The following is a 21004-nucleotide window of genomic DNA, read 5'->3' on the forward strand; positions in this document are numbered from 1 at the left end:
GTATTTTGGACATTTCATCCGGGTTATCACAACTTTTGCCATCACGTTCCTGATTTGAGCATTGCCCTGCATGAGTTTTTTTTAATGGTGACAGCTCCGTGCAGTGACTCTTTGAGCGACGCAGACATGACTGGCAGGTTTGTTGTGCGAATCCATTGGTATTTCATCACGACGTGTGGATGCAGTGAAAAATCTCAATTCTTGAGAAAGTCAAAGAAACCCACAGCAGCTGGACAGCAGTCAGCTGCTACCTTTCTACCCAGGTTTAATTAGTGCCATGCACAAGGTATCTCTATCACCAGGTTGTTCTCTGGTGCCACCTTGGCTTGGAGGCCATGTGTACCTTCTGCTCATAACTGAAACATTGTCATGTGACTTGCCACAGCAATTTTTGAATTCGAACTTGTGTGTGTTTCGGAATTCCACGAAGCCATTGAAAATGCCTTTTTCAGACTTCTTTTGCAATCTACCATTTTTCAGTGCCATTCCAAAAGACTGGAGAAGCCTTGTGCCAATCTGTACCGCTGTTCATACTGTACGCTACCGCAAGAAAATAGAGAAAAAGTTACTGAAATATGGGTTACAGAAGTGAGAGTCGTGAAGAGAGGGACAATGCAAGGCATCAGAACTTATTTGAGTGATATCTGCAATCATCGGAAATGCAAGTCGTCAGAACATAATTTAAATTGAGGGTGTGGGGGTGGGGGTGGAGGGGAGTAAATGAGGCACAGTTTTGTGGAGGCCTTTTTGGCTACTGCCCATTCTGCGTGGCCTAAATCCGGCCCTGGACAGCAGATAGGATGCCGGTTTCATGTCCATCTGAAGGAAGACACACATTGACGAATTGCTTTTTGTGTAAAACACCAGAATGACAGTTTTGAGATGGGCTGGGATTCAATCCTCGGCTCGGTGGCCTCGAGGTGAATGTGAGAGCTTGGGACACCAAGCAGAAATGGAAAGGTGTGGTTTAATAAAATAACTTTTTCGTGATCGTCACACCCTCTACACCACGTGGTGTTTATTGGCTTCATTGTGAACTGTGTTTGAAGATACTTACGAGGGGAGCAGTCAAGTTGTGTTATTTTCTATCTGAATGTGGCAAACACATAAAGAACCGAGGCAGTCTGATTCTCATCGACCTGACTGTATTTTTAGTTCGACATTGTTTTGTTTGTGACAATGTTTCAGCCACAGCTTCACAAAATCTCTTTTTTTCTGCAGGGAAGTTCAGCATCAAATGTCCAATGCTTTTGAGGAGGAAAATGTTGAGCCTCAAACACCAGAAGGACTGTTTGAGGAGGAAAATGTTGAGCCTCAAGTGATCAATGGATCATTTGAGGAAGAGATCGTGGAACCTAAAAGGACAAAAGGATCCTTCAAGGAAGAGTTGCTAACTGGTGAGTTTTGAGAATTAATCTTTTCACAATGCAAATTATCTTGGTTAGAAGTATTTTGCTTGTTGGGAGAGCAACCTGAAAGTGGTGGTGTGATGGTATTTGGGCAGAAATTTTACATGTTTGGGCGGAAATTTTGAAAATGAAAAACTTAAACAGTTTAGGGTGCCAGGAATAACCTACCTTCTGTGATTCGAAAGATATCATGGTTCTTTAACGTCCCACCAGTAATCAATGCTAATCATTCCATCTTGAGCTGTTGCTGCATATTATGTGAAGCCACCTTTTCTGAACACAATTCCTCTTTGGGTTTTGGTTCATGGGGCAATTTGTTTCTGCAACAATCTGTGGAGAGATCTTCAGAACCCCTTCTGCTTGTAATACAACACAAAACTCACCATCACAAACACTCACAGCACACACAAACTAATAAATATATCCTACACATGAACAGAACATGTAACAAGCATGTTTTGCCAACCTGAGTCATTGATTAAAGATCCTCGAGTCATTTGTCATTTCGGATTTTGAACATGTCAACCAACCACGGGAAATAAGCTGAGGCGTTGTTTTGGAAGTGGGTCCTTTTTTTAAGAAGGGCGAATGTCTGATACGCTGCTTCCCCTTGCTTTCCATAGCAGTTAACACACCCCACTTGTACATTGTTTTGAACATTCATCGTCATTATTTTTCCATCAACACAAACCTGTCATTGTCTCTTTCTTAGTCCCCAACCAGGTTCACCGGAGGTGTCTCTCCGTTTGCTCTCTGTCTGTCCATCCATATATCCCAGCTGTGGTTTTTCAGACTTTTTCCCCCCATACCCTTCATCATGTTCAACTGAAACTTAGTGCATGACATTCTTCTGATAAGGAACAGAACAAGTTTGAGTTTCACTGCGTTTCGTTTTGTTTATTAAACATAAACAGCAATTATATGACCATGACAGCCATTGATACTTCGACAAAAATAAAATATCCCACAGAGATGAAGGGGAGGGAGAGACACCAGTCCCTCTGTACATTGTTGGGGAAAAAACATATCTGTAATGAAGATGATTCCTACAAAAGGGATTACTTCAACGTTTGTGAAGAAAAGAAAGTGAAGCATGATGCAAACAGCAACAAACACCGTGCTTTTTTCAAAATTTCAAACAATCAAAATTGAGCATTGAATTCAGATCATGTATTATTATTATTATTTTTTTTTTGTAAGTGAGGTTCGGGGAAGGGCAAGGTTTAAATGACAGTGGTCGAACAGGGCATCAATTGGGCAAACCATTCAAGGGAATGAATGAAGATGGAAAGGACAGGGGAGCGGAGGAAATGCTGAAACGAACCAAGTAGTACGGTTGGGTTAGGAAGGGCTAATGTGATTAATAAAGATTATGGTGAGGAGGAAGTATGACATGAGATGATGTTTCACGACTTGCTTGAAGCCTCTGAGGGAAGAGTGGGAAAGAACTGCCTCCGGAACGTGATTGCATACACAGGAAAAACAAGGAACAAAAGCGTTAAGGTGAGCAATGAAGCTGGATTTTTGGAAGTTTAACCAGGATACTGGAAAAACGTGTGAATCCTGGAGTTCCTGGAGATGGTCAGAGGATTGAGTGAGCAGAGGGAGCAATTTTGTGGAAGAGACGAAAAAGAACAGACCACAGACCTGCGTGCGATGTGAAACCAACAAACCCCGTGCTTCGGCCTCATTATAGGAGATACCAATAATTTTGAGCTTAAGATTCCACAGAACCAAAGAGAGACACATGTGATGTTGTGGTACCACCTCATAAGGGAGAGAGCAATCTCCATTAAGCAACAGACAAAGGCCTTGTAAACTGAGTAGGTCTGAATTTCCAAGGAAACACTTGAATCGATGGAGGATGCCCAGTCTGCGGTTGGCTTTGGAGGCCAGCTTTGCAACATGGTTGACCCAGGAGAGGTGATGGTTGATCGCGAGGATTGGATGCTCCAGAGACTGAACCCTCTCCAATGGCTAACCATGATAATAGATGTAAGTGGGTTAGCTTGATCATTCCAGAGCGACAGTGTGAGTCATTTTCCAGAATTGAAGGCAATGTTTAATTTAAAAGACCAGCATCTAATTAATTCCAGATTGGTTGAGTGGTGCACCTGCACCCTCTTATGATGGTTGGTGTTTCATGGTCCTGCCCTGTACATTTCTCACTTTTTATCACATGAATGTGTATTAATGTTCCCAAATTTCTCCCCTTTGTTCTCTCAGATATGAAAGTGAAAGCGTTTCTTGACTCTCGCAGACATGTGCTGTTTGAGTACTTTCACTGTCATCATAGTATGCTCTGTGGATACGTGCATGAGAAAGTGCCCATTGAGGTATTGAAAAGCTGGCTTGCTGCAAAGAAAGGTGAGTTCCAAAGGCAGACTGTGAAGCTGAGGTCAGGAGGCTTGGGAGAGAGTGCGCAATGATCACATCTGTCCACCGGACAAACTTTTGTTTTCATGATATTTAATGCTATCTCGAATGTAACAGCTTTTGTTTTCTTCTAATCTTTCCTCATTATTCAAGCCTGTTCTGGAACCATTTTGATTGTTCATGCTCGCAGTTGCTTTGTCTGGCTGACACAATGGCCTTGAGGTGCACACACTTGCCTCCAAGTTGTCTGGCCTGACTGATTCCTGACCCAGCCATAAACTGTCATACCTGTGTTTCATCAGTAAGGTCATTCACCAATGTGTGTGCCGTCCCTCGGATTTACATTAAACCGGCGTCCTGTCTTCTGGTATTAGTCAGTGGGCGTTAAATATCCCACGCTGTTCTTCACGAAGAGGTTGCGACCTTTCGTGGTGGTATTCAGTTCATTGATATTTTTGTGTCGCAATATCTGTTTTATGGTGATTTTGCCTCTTCTTTCCAGGATCTTCTCTCAGTCATGGTGAAGGTGATGAAGATGATGTTTGCCTCAACTCCACAGAATCTTCTCTCAGTCAGAGTAAAGATGAGAGTGCTGACCATAAGGAGTGTGAGTCGAATGAGGACAAGCCTGTTGTGGTAAGCAAGAAATTGGATTATCTTTATACTGTGCAGTAATGACCTGGTTTGCGTCGAGGAAGTGTTCCTGAACAGTGTGACGATTATTGAAATGACGTAAATCCGAGCAATTTTTGTCATAAGAATTAATGGAATAAGCGAGGGCTGCGTTCCTAACGTCACCACTTCAAGTATTATATTTCACTTTTTACCGATGATATTACCATTTTTGATTAATAACAGTTATATTGAAGTACGGTACAGAACTTGTTTCGGTAATTTTGTGATCTCCCGATTTCATACTTTAATGATGTATTCTGACATCTTTATCAGTCTTGTAAGTTCTGAAAACGTTTGAGAATTAAAGGTGTGGCTTTTTACAGCAACATAAATGTGAGTTGAGTTGACACAAGTTAGATAGTGGTGGTAATGACGTGACGACGTAAATCGGGGTATTACTTATTTATTTATGATAGCAATAATTTCCTCCTTTTTAGTTCGAATGAGATTTATTGGAGTCGTTGATGAGAGGTAAACAGGATTGTCTGGAGGTATGCACACTCCTCTCTGAGCTCTCAAGCCGAGGATTGAATCTCCAGCTGTGTTGCCAGCAAAAACTCTCATCCTGGTGTTTTATAGGGAGGGTGAATCATCAATGTGTGTGCCGTCCCTCGGATGGACGTTGGACGAGGAACCTCATCTGTCTGGATGAGTCGGTGGACGTTAATGATCCCACGCTGTCCTTCGTGAAGAGTAGGCGAACTATTGCCGGCACCATGAACAAATTTTAAATTCTTTCCCTGACTTCCTGAGCCGGAGTGGTGACTTTACCAGCATTGTGGCCTTGTAACTGCTTCAGCAGCACCAACTCTCTGCCTCGAGTATGGTACATGAATCTGATGATGATTATTGAGTTAATGTGAAATAATCATTGAAACACGACTTCATTATTTCTCTTATTTTCCCAAAGGACTGTTGTCAAGCTGTGTTTGTGCCTGTTTTCAGATCGGGAACTGGGAGATTATCTCCAAAATTGGAGAGGGGGGTTGTGGAGTCGTCTACAAAGCAAAGAACGTCTACTCTGAAGAAGAGGTACAACATTGTGGTATACTTCCTGTGTCTTCCTTTCACCTTCTAGGAGCTGGAACAGCTCATGAGAGATCGAAGCAGCACACAGGGGAAAACACAGACAGCAGTTTTGAGGGGTGTGACAGAGGGACACACAGAAGAAGAATGAGAGCAAAGGAATCGGGACATTCTCCTCCATCTGAATTTGTCTCCCTCATTTCTGTTTCAATGAAATTTGCTTTTTCTTGAGACTTGTCAGCCCCACATCATTCCTGGAGAAGATTACATCATAGATGTGATGACAATGGACACGTAACATGTAATTAGTGACAGATGATGGCTGGCTGTCAGAAATCTCAGTAAAAATAATGGGGAAAACCCATTGAAGCAGCTCCTTCCTTCCTATCATTGTGATTCCTCAACTGATGAAGTATCCGGATGTATTGTTTTTGGGTTGTCCGTCCGTCTGTGCTAGTTTTCTCTCCAATTGCTTATCTGATCGACACAATTTTCACCACAGGTGCGACTCAAAATGTTTTAATGACAATTATGATGTCATAGGTCATGTGTTGTGGCAGCCATGTTTGGAAAAAGGGAAAAATTGGGACCTCTGTTTCTCCGAAACTGCTCCATGGACAAAAAGTGGAATGTATCACATGTCAAGTACTCCACATGGGAAATATGTATGATATTTTGATAATGTCATTGGTGGCGTTGTTAGGACATCATAATTGCGTGCGTCGAATGCTTTATCCGATCAGTCTGAAAATCTTCTTCTCCGTAATGGCTGAACAGATCGAGGCAAAACTTTACAGGTGTTATCACCTATCCATGAAGAACAAAAGTTTTCCACCTATCATGTCATTGGTCACATGAAGCATTCAATAGTCTACCTACTCTCCTTTTCATCGTCCATCGATGTAAAGTTCCTTTCTGTCTTTTAGCTCCTCTTTGGACCTCTCTATAAATTGATACAATCATTGTAAATCACGATACACCGATTTCATATATTTTACTCGCTTTCCCACATTGTAACCAAGATCTTCTCATGTGACCTCTTGTCATCTCTTTCAGGTGATTGTGAAGGAAGCAATTTATGTGAAAGGTGTCAAAGAAGTAAGTTCTGTGAACATGGAGATGATGTTGTTTTAACTGCTGAACCAATACAGTTTAATTTACCTCTGAACTGTCCTGGTAGATCTTTTATCTCTGATGGATATTTAATGCTTATTGGCACTTAAGGCTGAGTCTCTCTGTGCGAGTAACAATGTTGTGGTGAGAGCAATGAGGGTAAGTTAACCTTCATACATCTTCTGGAATGAATTTGTTCAATTTTCTTTTCCTCTTTTCTCTTTCTTTTTAAAGAATTTTAAAAATATTCTTTTCTTTTGTAGCTCCGGAAAGAAGCTGAGATGATGAAGTCACTAAATCATAAAAACATTCGTAAGTACAGATTTCACTCAAATTTATCGCAGTCGGAACAAAAAAGGTGACAAATTGCTTTTGTGGCATGAATTTCTCACTTATCAGTCAACAATTTCACTTTTGTTAAACTCAAACAAAATCAAAGTTCAAGTTTGCAAAAACATCCTTTTTGATCCGTCTCTTCATACTTTGTCACAAAATGCTGGTGCTGCTTCAGCACCTTCCTGAGCAAAGGTTATACTTGGATGGTTTACCATTGCCTTCCCAGCAGTAGTTGGAGCAGGAATCTGTAATTTGGCCAGGGTGCTGGCGATAGCTCGGAAAATGTAGGGTCTTTAACGCCCACCATCTAATTCTGGTAGATGGAATTCCAGTTTAACATCCGTCCAAGGGATGGCACACACACATTGAATCACTGTGCCTGGGAAACACCAGGATGACAGTTTAAAGCTGGGCCGAGTTTCAAACCCAGGCGAGACAGCTTCAAGGCGAGTCTGCGTACATCTATGGCTTCAGGCAATCCTGTCAGCTCCCTTTTAGATTGCATGGTCTTCAATAGAAATGTCGCTTCCACTTAATCATATCATGCATCGGAGTGGCGACCTGGAGTCGTCTTATCGCAATAATTCTCATCAGTTTGCTTCAAACCTTCGTCCACTCTTCACTAATTGGGATTCATACATTCACTGCCCATGCAACAAACACCCATACTTATTTTATCGATTTCCTGATGAGTGGTGGGTGTTGCCCAAATATTTACAGACGTGATCATGAATGGTGAAGGACCACATTGATCCTCACCTGTTGACTACTTCTCATTTGCAGGGTCACACTAAATTTGCATGTTCATGTTGTTTTAAGATGCTTCACCTTTGGTGAGTTTCTTACATCATCTTAACTTGTGCTCCACTGTCTTGTTTCCACACAGGGAAGTTGATTGACGTCCATGAAAGTCCGGCGTTTAACAGAGTGCTCCTCATTCTGGAGTATGTGAATGGAGGTGAGCTTTCTGACTCATTTTGCTGAAAATCCAGTTTTTGTCCATGAAGTTCATTTTTACTTGAGCAGATTAATAATTTAGTCAGACACGAGAAGTGGTTCAGAGTCTTGATTTTTTTTAGGCCTCAACATCAGCCATGATGGGGATCATAAATAAAAGCTGTTTCCAAACTGAGCTGCAGACTCCATCATTCCAAATAATTCCTTAAACTCGTCGTCTATAAAGTGTTTCTGCATCGTGCAATGGAGATGTATTGGGAGGTTTATATTCCACAGAATCCAGGAGATCCGTTTTTGATTCTGCAACCTCTCACGCCGGTGATGAGATGGCAGCACCACAAACTGATCTGGATTCTGTGGAATATATTGCTCAACATTATCATCATATCACGTGATGAGGCTGAAACAAATGGCCAGTTCCTCTCACATGGCAGATGGGTTGACTCCTTTCATTTCTGTGGCCTATCAAAGGAACACGGGGTCTTGGAAGAGTGAGGGTAACACCGTATTCACAGTGGGACCATAGTTGGACACAAACAAGGGAACGACTGAACTGGAAGAGAAAAAAACCAGAGGACGGGATGTTGTTCTGCACATATGGAGCAACATGTCTCACGCTCAATATTTGAGCCTTTGCAGTCGAGCTCCGCCTGCCTCCTCACCCCTCTGACCATCTCCCGTTCCTCCAGTACAGACAAGTTCTTCCAGTAGCCCTACCTGGTTCAACTAAACGTATTCACTTTCCACACACTTCGACTCTTTTGTTCCTCTTTTCTTACATTTGTGCAACTGCCCTCGAGAAACTATTCAATCACATTCTCCCCTTCAAGACTTCAAGTTTGCGGTGCACCACCATCTCATGTCATCCTTGGTAACTTTCCTCAATAATTTTTCTGTCCCCTTGCTCTTCCAGGACCTTCGATTTTGCAAACAGTTTTCATCTTTATCGTTTTGTGTTTAATAATAAAACATCCAAATCTTCAAAAACAAAACAACTTTTCCCGGACTCGTGTTTTCTAAGAAATGAAAAATCTCATCGTCTTGCCCTTGTATGTTTCTGTTTGATGTGTGCAGCTTCACTCTCTAGCCAACTTGCTGTGTGGGGAAAACTTGAAGAAAGCCAGGCGTGGCATATCATGGAGCAGGTGAGCTGAAAGAGCTTTTAGCATCAGTCTGATGTTGATGACGTGTTTTGAAATATGACCACCAAATATAATTGAACTCAAAATTGTAAAATCTCAACAATTACAATCTGCTCCATGTTTTAATATGTTTTCTCCTCCTTCCAGCTGGCTTCTGCTTTTGCATATTTGCACAGTTTGAACATCGTGCATCGGGATATAAAGGTAACCAACTATACCAGTGTCGTCTGCGATACTTTCTGTGTAACTCTGCAACGAAAACCATTTTTTATGCAGCACAGAAAGGACGGAATGGGGGGTGAGGGAAGTGGGTTAGTAGAGGGAGCAGGAAAGAACAGAATTCATATTGTTGGGTAATGATCAACAAAGGTGGCAGGTTTATATGGGTGGGGGAGGGGGGGGGTGCCTATTTCACACACTGATCTTTTTGTGCTCGTTACACAATTAATGAAACCCTCAACATAACTCGAAAGGAAGATAATAGAATTAAATATCCATTCCAGTTTAGTTGCAGTCTGTGAAAAACAGAACCACCCATTGGTGGAATGTGTTTAATTTTGATATCTATATTCACGTCGGCATTGTGAAGATGTTGTTGTGCATTTTCTCCTTGAAGGCTGCCCGTTTCTCTGATACTAAACGCGCTGTTACTTTATCCCAATCTATGGCACTTCTCTCCTCGTGCACTCAAAATTTGCCTCCTGACGTCTTATAACCTCGTTCTACAATCTCTGAATCATCTTACAGAATACACTTGCACACCCCCTGTTATGGTCACCTGTCCATAAATGCTGTTCTTCCTCAACCTGCTCATGAGGGATATTACCTTATGAGAGGTCCAGCACTCCACTCCTACTCATGGGATTTTCGACAAACCGGATTAAAAAGCAATCCTGGACTAGATCAAGAAACTCCTCTCTGTTCTGCTCTTTCCCTGTTCTTGGACCCAATCTCACCCTGGCAAATTAATATTGTTGGGGGTCGGGTGAGAAGACCACGAGGGGGAAAAGCTATCTCGGCACCCACCAGACTCCCCGGAATCGTCGGCCGTCGCACATGGACAATTCCGTGATGCGGCGGGCTGCTTAACTGACCGTGGACGTCAATAACTCAACCGCGTGACCTAGCGTCCTCCCGTCTATGGGTTAACTGGGTTACCAAATTAATCAGGTGATTTAATTACCGGGGAACACGACCTCGGTACGCCTTGTCCGGACCGGATCACTTTACCAGATCGAATGCAGCCGAGCGACACTGCCAAGTATGAGCGACACTGTTGGGAATAAAGTCCCGGCTAAGCTAGGATTCGGACCATGCTGGATCAATGAAAGAAAAGAGAAAACCGAGCTGGGAACATTTCTTTTCATCACTTATTTACAATGGGGCGAGGTAAGGTCTGTGGTGATAACAAAAGATTTATTGGGGTGTGCAAGCAGAGATAGGGAAGAAAGGTGTGGTGCGGCAATATACAAGCAACTTATGAAAGCGGACGCAGAGCAGACGGAACACGAAAATGAGATTAATAATAATCTTCTGCAGGCTAACTTAAATTGACAGGCACCATGACACACACCCACGCACACACACTGACACAGAAAACCCGATGCATTGAAGCAAGACAGGAGAGGAGTTGAGGCTACGGTCTCTCGGTACCTTTGTATAATTGATTGCCCGAACGCGCCACCAATACGTTCCGGGGGAATGATCCATGGTGTGGTATGCCCCTGACAGCTGGCGCGTCGGCTGTTGCGTCGGGCTGCTCGCGTCGAGACCGTGGGCGTGAAGGAGGGGCTTAAGTTGGGAGAATGGAGTCAGACCGAGTGGACGGAGTGGTAGGCGGGCCAGGTGGGTGGGTGGAGTCAGCGTTGTGTGGGTGGGGAAGAGGAGTCGGAGTCGAAGTGATGACGACAGCAGGCGGAGTCGAAGTCCAGCTTGAGCGCGAGGTGAGAAAGAGAGCGATCAAAGGCTCTGCTCGGACCTTTTGTAGGCCCCGCGGCGCGGAGCGGGGGGCCACCCCGATGCGTTGTGTCGTCACCCGTACCGGGCGCTCTAAGTGGCCCCGACCCCCTGCGCGGCCCGGTCGCGATGGCCGGAAACTGCAACATTCCATTTCCGGCAAGATGACCCCACGCCGCAAAAATATCCCGCTCTGACCTCACGACATGACACGAATCACCCACACCAAACTCCACGACATGACTCGAATCACCCACACCGAACTCCACGCCATGAATTGCCTTGCACGAACCCCCGGGCCATGCCCTTATGACCGGCCGAGGGTCCCTCATGCCTGCTCGGACGCCCCGACCAGCGCGGGTCAACGCGCCTGCTCCGTGTGTGCCACGCGGCCCAAGCTGCACAACATGCCTCCGCCCGATCTCAGCCTCGCTGGCCGTAGAGGCAAGAAAACAATCGCCATCTGTGGGAAACTTCCGCGGCCGCCAGCGAGGACCCAAGGTATGACGTTATGGCGAACCATGCACAGACAGCAAGATGTGTCCATTCGTCTGCCTTCAAGCACATTCCGTTCAGTGTGCATAGATCCGCCATTACGCACATGACCAGCGGTCGTGTTCGCCCGATTCTGCTGTCGTCTGCGTGGGATGAAACCTGATTGATATACTTAGTCCAGAAATGGGTTTAAGAGTATGTGCCGCCGTATCATGCAAAGGTGGCGTGGTGTTTCCTTTCTCTGATCGGCCTCGATTGAAGGATCGCTTGAGGACAGGAGCTCTGTGCTGTCGATGCTCATGTGGTGTTTGAACGTCCTTTCTAAGGTGCTGTTTCTTCCATCTCCTCCGTACGTGTTCCGTGCAGCGTGGGCGTCATGTTGAGTGTGCTTTCTATGGAGGGGTGTCCAGCGTAATGCCTGCTTGGCCTTTGCTGAGGACCCATCTCACAGTGAAGGGTGCACTTGGCTCAGATTTACCTCAGGAATAATCAGAAAAGAAGAGTAGGAATGAAATTAGAAATGAAATGACGAAGAAATGATGTAAGCAAACCTCGCTACGATATCCTCACAACGCACGCCCCTATTGTCCCACGAGACAAAAGGAAAGGGACTATCTACACGTATATTAATGGAATAACTGTCTTGGGACCACTTTATGTTGGATGCATGCGGTTCTGAGAACCGCAACATTATCATCCACAATAAGTACTCTTCCCTTATCACAAGCCTTTCTGAATTCTTTACAAACCTTTCTTTATTACTCTTCCCTCACACCAGGAACCTGATATACATTCTTATCTGGACAGTTCAAGGAACACGATACCATGCACAGTGTTCAACTTGGAGTTTTTTTCAATTTTGTGTTTCACCACCATTTTCTCCAGCAGCTATTACATCACCCAATCTAACACGTTACTTTATTTCTTCGTGCCTGTTGTATGCGTCCATAATGATGTCCTTAAAAACAGTAAGTTTCCTGCTCGGAATGATTTCCAATTTTGTTTGATTGCCAGGCAGGCAGACAGTGTAAAAATATTGTCTCCTCTCTGTGTATGCGTGACTTGGGATGAATTGAGAACCAAAATTCCGTACGGTAGAACGGTGGACTTGTCTTTATATTCACTCACAGATAGCCGTCTACAATGGGTAAGCGGGACAGGACGGTTCACAATACTCGGTTACGGGAGTTTCTTTGGATGTTTTGCGCCGCATTCAACAGCTCAGTTCATATTGGTAGTGTGTCTGGGTGCTCTTGGTAGCGTTTGAGACCGGTCGCTTTAGATTGTTGGCCTTGACACATCGTGCCGGATGAGTAACACGAACAATTTGACATATTCATCGTTTCTGTATTACCTCCATAAACAGATTAACAACATGGCAGGATAAAAGTCGTAAATGCTGAGTTGAACAAACGTCCTGAACTCATGGACCTAGTTTAGTAAAGCGCGTCGTCTGGGACCCCTTGCCGTCGGTTTGCCGCCGAACGCTGCTGATTGTGACGTCATTGATTCCCTCTTTGAAAATTCTCTATATTCGATTTTTTGAATCTGCTATCACCTGCGTAAATACATGGAACACATAATGTAAAGATTTCGGAAGTATGAACAGAATATGTTCGGAGAAAAGTGTGTTATAAGTTCCAGGCTTTCGCCCATTTTCTTATGATGTACCGATTCATGTTCAAAATATAACACTTGATTTACATCGGCTGTTTCTCGATCATAAACGAACGATGATAAACGGATAAGATGGACGGACGGACAGACAGACATGAAGCAATTGCTTCATCCTGCTTTTCACTTAGTGTGCTTGGGGTAACGACTCTTCCATCCCTCGTTTCAATCCACACAGAACCCTCAAATTTGGATCTTTCTTTTCACACATTTTACTTTTGTGTGAAATCAGACAAATTTAGATCTTTATCATGAACGGTTTGATGTGTTTTTAACATGTTGATTTCTGTTTATTCTCCAGCTTCTAAACGTGCTTTATAGCAGGGGGCTTGTGAAGGTCATCGACTTTGACTCTTCTCAATCTTTCATTCACGGTGAAAAGGTTCGTGGCTACTTTGGCACACCTGGATATATGGCACCAGAAATCTCAAAGAATGGCTGTGAAGGTCCCCCAATCGACGTGTGGGCGCTTGGTATCCTGTACACGACATTATTCGTTGGACTTCATTTTGATGGACGTAATATCGTTGAAGTGAGTATTCTTTATGAGGTTGTGAGGTTGTGTTGAGTGTTGAATGAAGGGAGTGTTGAGGGTTTGGTTCGGGATTGTTGTGTTGAGGGTGTATTGTGTTGAAGGATATGTTTTGTTGTGATATATCTGATGGTTTGAAGCTGGGATGTTGTTGATTGGCTTGTTCCTCACATGCCATGATGGAAGCACAGGTCATGGCGATGCTTTTGATGTAAAGTTCTCTTAATTTGACGAGTGGACGTTCCACTGGATATTCCTGTTTGGAGGCATGATCTATTTTCTTCCACACTGTGGAACGAGACAAATGATTGGTTCATCCTTCTCTTCTGTTCTCTTTTATAATTATTGTTTATTGCTGGTTTTCCCTTCTTTTTGGGTCATCTCTTCGAGCATGACCTAATAATATGGGTGTCAATGTCCTTCGATCCGTCCGTCCGTCCGTTCACAATGAAGTTGAAGCGGGAGATCAGGTCATTCGTGATACTGATAGAGGGCGATGAGACGTACACGATGGTATGACTTTCAAGGTCACCGAAGGTCAAGGTCAAGGTCACGAGGCCTTTGAAGTTGCGAAAAATGACGATTTTCAAATTCTATCTCCTCCGCCATTTCTCAAGCGATCTTGAATTTGATTGTAGCATATGAATCTATGGGACAATATCTAAATTTAGTCAGGCCGGATTTTCGATATTCGCTTTCGTTTTCGTGTCACGTGACTTCAAAGTTGGCAAAAAATGCGAAAATGACGATTTTCAAAATCTATCTCCTCCTACATTTCTCAAGCGATCTTGAATTTGGTTGTGGCATATAAATCTATGGGACAATATCTAAATTTGGTCTGGACGGATTTTTGAATTTCGCTTTCGTTTTTGCGTCACGTGACTTCAAAGTTTGCAAAAACTGCCCTTCCTTCAGGAGGCAATATATTCTCTACTGGGCATGGTAAAAGTTAGTGAATGGTGTCATTGCATAGCAGCTCACCTTGTATATTTATACATTTTCCGCCGAAGGTGCAAAAGTTTCAAAACCCGAAATGTAAACCTCGGCATTTATTTTCAAAATATAATTTCATGCACGCGCGCCAAAATGCCGAGTCATCTTTAACCAAACTGCGCAGTAGTCTTCGGTCATAACTGAACATTGAGAACTTGTGGTATTTTAGAGATGACCGTCACCCCCACACAGGGGTAATTTTTATGTGTAATTTCAACACAATGCACTGAAAATTTGGATCATATTTTGGTGACGTTTCATTTTGTTTGTCAAAGATTTGAGCTTTCACAAATCTATTTAACTAGTTGTCAGCGTCCACCACTAACTACCCTTCACTTGCTGTGGAACGTCAGCCGAGGCCCTTGTGTGATTGAGGTGAAAACAGAATTTACTGTAAGTTTGAGTCAATACAAAGTTCAGGACAATATTTTCATTCTCATTATCTTCAATTTCGTCCATTGTTGATACGCCGCATGTGATGAGATTAGAGATTGTGTAAGCCTCTTTTTCTCAAGCCTGAGATGAGAAAAGCTTTCAAACAAATACAGCCCAAGCTCGTGTTTTTTTTTCATAGAAAATCGTTTCCCAGGGATTATTATTGGAAAGTTGAGCGAAATTAATTCGGTATTCTGGCCTTTCCCAGTTTTCTTTGGTCTGCGCTCAAACTTTGGCTTCAAACCATCTGTAGGTGCCAAGTGTATTGTGCTCACGCCTGTGCAGTGTGCTCTGTTCACCTCCTTTCCCAACCCTAAGGAAAGACTCATGAACTTGTATTTTATGTCCTTCAAAGCTATCCCACAACCAAGTTGACTAAGTAGGATATTGTGTGTGCAATGGTCAAAGCTAAGTTCATGCAAAGTCACATGATATTTGAATGGAAAATGCGGCTGGCATTCCAAAACGTCTGTTTTCTGAAGACATGGGTTGCAGGTTGTTTCACGTCTCAGGAATAAATGGCCTCGATCTCTCTTCTCTCACCCTCGGCTCAATAACCCCACAAAGACTTCAAATCCAGTTATTGAGTTGAGAGCGTTTGTTTTTCAGCTTTGAATTTTTTTTTTGTGTTTTACAGAATAACTTTTTTGATGAATCACATGTATGTTATTGGTTTACAGTCAAGTTATGGTTATTGCATCAGTGAGTTCTTGTTTGGAATGTGTTTGTGACCTTCCCCACCAAAGGTGGAAGTAGGTTATGTTTTCACCCCTGTATATCTGTTTGTTTGTGTGCACGTTGTCTCAAAAACTTGCGGACGCATTCGGATGAAATTTGTTGGACAGGTTAGTTGTGTGACTTGGACGAATTGATTAGATTTTGGTGAAGATCTGGACGTGACTACTGGAAATTTAAAAGTGATTTTTTTACCATTGAGAAATGGGACAAAACTGATATGTTGCAGGACATCTCAAAAAGTTAGATTCGGATTCAGACGAAACTTGGTGGACAGGTTGGGTGTGTGACATGGACGAAGATTTGATTTTGGTAAAGATAGGACTCCGGATCCGGATACGATATTTTTTTTCATTTTTAAAGCGATTCTTCATTCTTGAGAGATGGGGATAAAAATGAGATATAGCATGATATTTCAAAAAATTAATGGGCCTGATATGTTCCACTGGATCAGGCATAGTGTGGCGGAGGTATGCGCTCTCCCGACAACCCTGGTATTCATATAAATATGTGTTCCATTGTGAAGATGGTTGAGGATTCTGTCACAAATACATTGGTTTTGCTTTTCTGCAGATGTCACCTGACAAGAGTGACTACAATGTGGTGTACAGCCCACCGCCCTCTGCGAGTGAGGCATTGGTTTCCCTTCTGACTGGGATGCTTCGGAAGGATCCTCTGGAACGACTCACTATGCAGGTAAGGGTTTGATTATGTTTTCAACTATTTTATTGACATGAACAAAAATGTTCACACATGCTGAGGTTGCTGACCTCATGTTATTGTGGATGAAAATGCGATTGCTCACAAGTGGAGGAGTTTCCTGATTTTCTTTATCTTTGATTCCAACATATCCATTGTTTTGCAGGAGATTGTGAATCACCCGTGGTTCGAAGAAAATCGCCACATGTTATTTTGAAGGTAAGCAGCCCTCCTTTTTTACTTATTGTTATTATTTTTAAATATCTTCTGTTCTTATATCGTTTCTCCGTAACATGGAGCCTCATGGAAGAGCAAGGTGATAGAGAACATGAACTGATAATCAGGCAGCTGGGTAACTATTGGACAAAATAAGCATGAATTTCTGGTTCCGGGTCTGAGTGCATTCGACTTGGATCATGGAGTGCCTCTTTACGGTTTATCAAAGCTCCGTTTTCGGACCATATCCATTGGATCTCTCCATTATCTTTTCGTCCCTGTGTTATTTGTGTTTTTGTCCAATTTTTCTGTGTTTAACCTTTTCTTCTTGTGGCGATTTGTCAAATTTGTGTCCCTGTGAATGTCTGCCCCACTCAAACAGGAAAAGGATTTGGGATGGTTTGAGATGGTGGAGAACAGCAGTCTTGAAGACTTGGAGTGAATCATGAGATCGAAAAAAATGCAGAAGTTGGTTACACAGGCGGCAAAAAGAGGAGGAAAAAAAAGTAGAGGTGAGCAGTGATACTTCATTTTGAGACTTTGAACAGAAGAGAGTTGTGGTGGACCGCATGCACCCTGTAGATACCAGGGGAGGGGGGAGGAGATCAGACAGGAGGACGGTAGAAGACATGTGTTTATTTCCATGGCCCCAAACTGACAGAATGAGGACAGTATGACTATCGGCATTCCCGATCGTCCAAATGACCATCTCGCTGTGATTCAATCACGAGTTATCGCTGAGAATGAACCCTTGTAAATGTCACTGAAAATTTACTTTTTGTAAACTCAGCTGTTTACATTGCAGATGCAGGATTGAACGAGAGAGAACAATTACAAAAATATGAGATTATTTGCTCTCTTTTTTTGGTGTACAAGTCGACAATTTTTCTCCTGCAAGGCAGGCAACTCGACTTGCACTCAGAATCGATGTATCTCCATTTTAAGACATTGAATTGCAAAAATGATTTTTTTTTTCAAAGTCTGATATTTTCTGAAATGAATTGCAAAATTGTTAATTTAATAAACACTGCAGAAAGTTTCCCTTTGACATCATGGATGCATTCCCAGAAATTGCGACATTCAACAACATAACATAAAGCGGACAAAATATTCCCGTCGAAATGTGAAAATGGAAGGATGCGTTCTCATGGCACATTTTCGGTCACTCTGACACCGAACATAACTGTAGCTGCACTTAACCACATATTAGGGAAAAATAATGAACAAATCAACAAGGAACACAAATTAAATGCACAAATGTATGTCTGTATGTGGAGATATGTATATATATTTATTTATATACATATGTTTGCATGTTTGTATGTATATATGTTTGTATGTGTATATATATATATATATATATATATATATATATATATATATATATATATATATATATATATATATATATATATATATATATATATATATATATATATATATATATACACACATACAGGGTGAGTCAGAAGTAGCATCCGATTTCAGTCAGTCAATTGTTTTCCATTTTTATTCCAGAGTACAAGAAGGTAGAAATAAATGAATGACATGTTTCACTCACCATTTATTCAAGAAAACATTATTACGGAACTGTAACAAGCTGTTTTACTTGCAATTTTCAAAGTGCCCTCCCTCGTGATTGATGCACAATTGCAGCCGAGCAGGCACAGAGCGGCACACACGTTCTGCGATTAGCTGGAGTCTCTGGAACTCCTTTTCCCAATCAGGAGGGTTCTGGTGTTGAATGGTGTGATGTTGAAAAGTAAATGCTCTCCCAAGAAATGTCACCATTGATCGACCTGTCAGAGTTCAGAGTGTGCCTGTTTGGATGAGATATTATGTTCGATACGAAGTGTGTTGTACATGGAATACCAAGATTAATACGTTTCCATTTTAAGATACTGTCAGTGGACGTGACTGTTTGATATACTGTGTCTCTACGATTGCACGAGGAGTAGAAGTTAAGTTAATTCTCATCGAGCTGTTATTTCATTGTAACTGAGTAATTTACAAAGTAATTAGCATTTATTGTTTTGGAGAGATGCGATCGAGGTGTCTCGCTGCATTGTATTTATATGGCCACGTGCTATGCGGATGATGGCATGACGTCATCACGCCATTGTGAAGGGAAGGATTGGAGGCTGCTTGAGGTTTGGATTGAAATGGTTGCTATTGGAGTTCCAGGCAGTACCGACGTTTCTACTGCTTCCTTCAGGCTAGAAAAACATAACGTGACCCAACTCATCCACCAGGTTTTGTCCGAATCCCTCCAACTTTTGAGATGTCCTGCTCACAGATAAGAAAACAAACAGGCGTGAAAATACAACCTCCATTCACCTTCGACAGAGGCAAACACTTGCAGTACGTGTGTGTGTGTGTGTGTGTGTGTGTGTGTGTGTGTGTGTGTGTGTGTGTGTGTGTGTGTGTGTGTGTGTGTGTGTGTGTGTGTGTGTGTGTGTGTGTGTGTGTGTGTGTGTGTGTGTCGGTGCAACTTTGTGATTCTGTTGTCATGGCATGCAGGACCCAGATGCTGAGTTTATCAGGAAAAGTGGACATTCCATCAAGCACTTCCAGTCAACCTCGGGAACAAGCGTGAGAAGAAAAAGGTTGAAGCGATCTGTTTTGCCATCACTGATTTGAGGTGATATTGTTTGTGTGATATTTGTGTGAACATAAATGCTTGTTGATAATGAAAAAATCCATATCACTGGGGTGGTGTTCATTCTCGTGACTTTTGATGAATCGATAAAATGAAGACCAGTTCAAGAAGTCTCACCAGGAAAAAGAGGGAAAAATACAGCGAGATGTCCAGGCCAACACAGTCAAGTGGCTTTCGGTGTCCCATGAAGAAATGTTGAGGAGACTCTGGTCCAGAAAGTATAACACATGTGTCTGAGGTTTTTATTGCTGCTTCCAAACTAGGTCCTGACTACGTAGGTTTATGCTGTCATCGTTGAATGTACTGACAAACGGTATAGCAACTCAACATCAGTAAGTGGAGCAAAGGACCTCAGGAAGACTTTCTACCCAAGTTTATGCACACCATTGTGAAGAGAAATTTCTGGATCTGCAAAACCTGTGATCGTGCTCGAAAACAAGGGAAAATGCCTGCTCAGGCTTAAGTCAACGACTTGGATCTTGTCTTCATCCAAAATTAGTTGGTGGACTTTCAATCATTTCAAAATTCAGCTGATCTCACTGAGACTGACATTCATGAAAATGGTGCCACTTTCTTGTCAGAGAAGATATGGGAGGTAGGTCGACAGCACATTGCCAGGCAGCTTGAGGAAAACCAAATCGTTTTATATGCATATATATATATATATATATATATATATATATATATATATATATATATATATATATATATATATATAGATACCTCCTCTCTCTCTCTCTCCCTCCCCTCCCCAACCTCACGGAGTGTATTGCGACGTGTGGTGAGGCGTCGCTCTCCTCCCGCCTTCCTCGCTTTCCTCCCCCCCCGTCTCCCCCCTTTATTTTGCAGGAAGATGGCTCCCACCAAACTGAGGAAATGTACACCAAGCGAACTTGACAAAAATGACATGCGAAAGCTGCATCCAGAGCATCCATAACTCAACAGAAAAAAGCAAGACAAGAAGTAAATACAGCAACAATGACTGCATTCTGCTCTCCAGTACCTGCAATCTCAGTCATTGTGTTGTACTTCCGTCGGTTGTCCATCCTATCTGGTTGAGGACACAGATCAAGCCGATGAAACCTTTGTTGCCCCTGTGTGAAGCGGAGCCATCGCCGTAAAATACAAAACACACAGGAAATGGCACTTTGTGTTGAGGCGCGGCGGTGATGGTCATGTTTAACCCTCGACCAGTCAAAGATCTCCGGGGGGTTAAACACGGCAAGGTAAGCCTTGGTCTTATTTGCTGTCTCCCACCTTTCTTTCTCTTTCGTCCCACCCACTCTTCTCACCCCCCTCCGCCTTCCCTCTCTCTGTCCCCCTCTCCACACTCTGCCCCCCTCTCTTCCGCCGTTCCTCTCTCCCCCTCCCTCCCCCCACCCCTGTCTCTCTGCCCCACCTCTTCGTATTCCCATCAGCAAAGCGACGGATGGTATTGTTGTGGGGCCGAGTGTCGGCGGCGAGCACGACCAAAGGTGGAGCAGTAGATTCGGCTCCACCGAACACCCGGAATGTAGATCTTGCTTCTCGGAGAGGTCCGAAAGGCACGGGTCCCTTTCAGCAGTGCTTCTCAAAC

The 21004-nt window shown here is 43.0% G+C and overlaps 1 protein-coding gene across 1 annotated transcript; it reads left to right on the top strand.

The window, feature by feature from the left end:
• The first annotated feature begins 126 nt into the window (after window positions 1-126).
• Window positions 127-19693, top strand: LOC147021280 (uncharacterized). The gene is made up of 16 exons (XM_085890430.1): window positions 127-137; window positions 481-588; window positions 1222-1397; window positions 3636-3776; window positions 4288-4421; window positions 5406-5492; window positions 6543-6584; window positions 6863-6911; window positions 7822-7893; window positions 8967-9037; window positions 9182-9238; window positions 13461-13691; window positions 16428-16550; window positions 16720-16772; window positions 17152-17281; window positions 19290-19693. The coding sequence occupies exons 1-14, from the start codon at window positions 127-129 to the stop codon at window positions 16768-16770; spliced, it is 1353 nt and encodes a 450-aa protein (XP_085746556.1). The 3' UTR covers window positions 16771-16772; window positions 17152-17281; window positions 19290-19693.
• Window positions 19694-21004: the final 1311 nt, after the last annotated feature.

The sequence above is a fragment of the Eptatretus burgeri genome, chromosome 8, assembly GCF_056783735.1.
Source record: "Eptatretus burgeri isolate ZD-2024b chromosome 8, Ebu_testis_v1, whole genome shotgun sequence".
In the NCBI taxonomy this organism is placed as follows: Eukaryota; Metazoa; Chordata; class Myxini; order Myxiniformes; family Myxinidae; genus Eptatretus; species Eptatretus burgeri.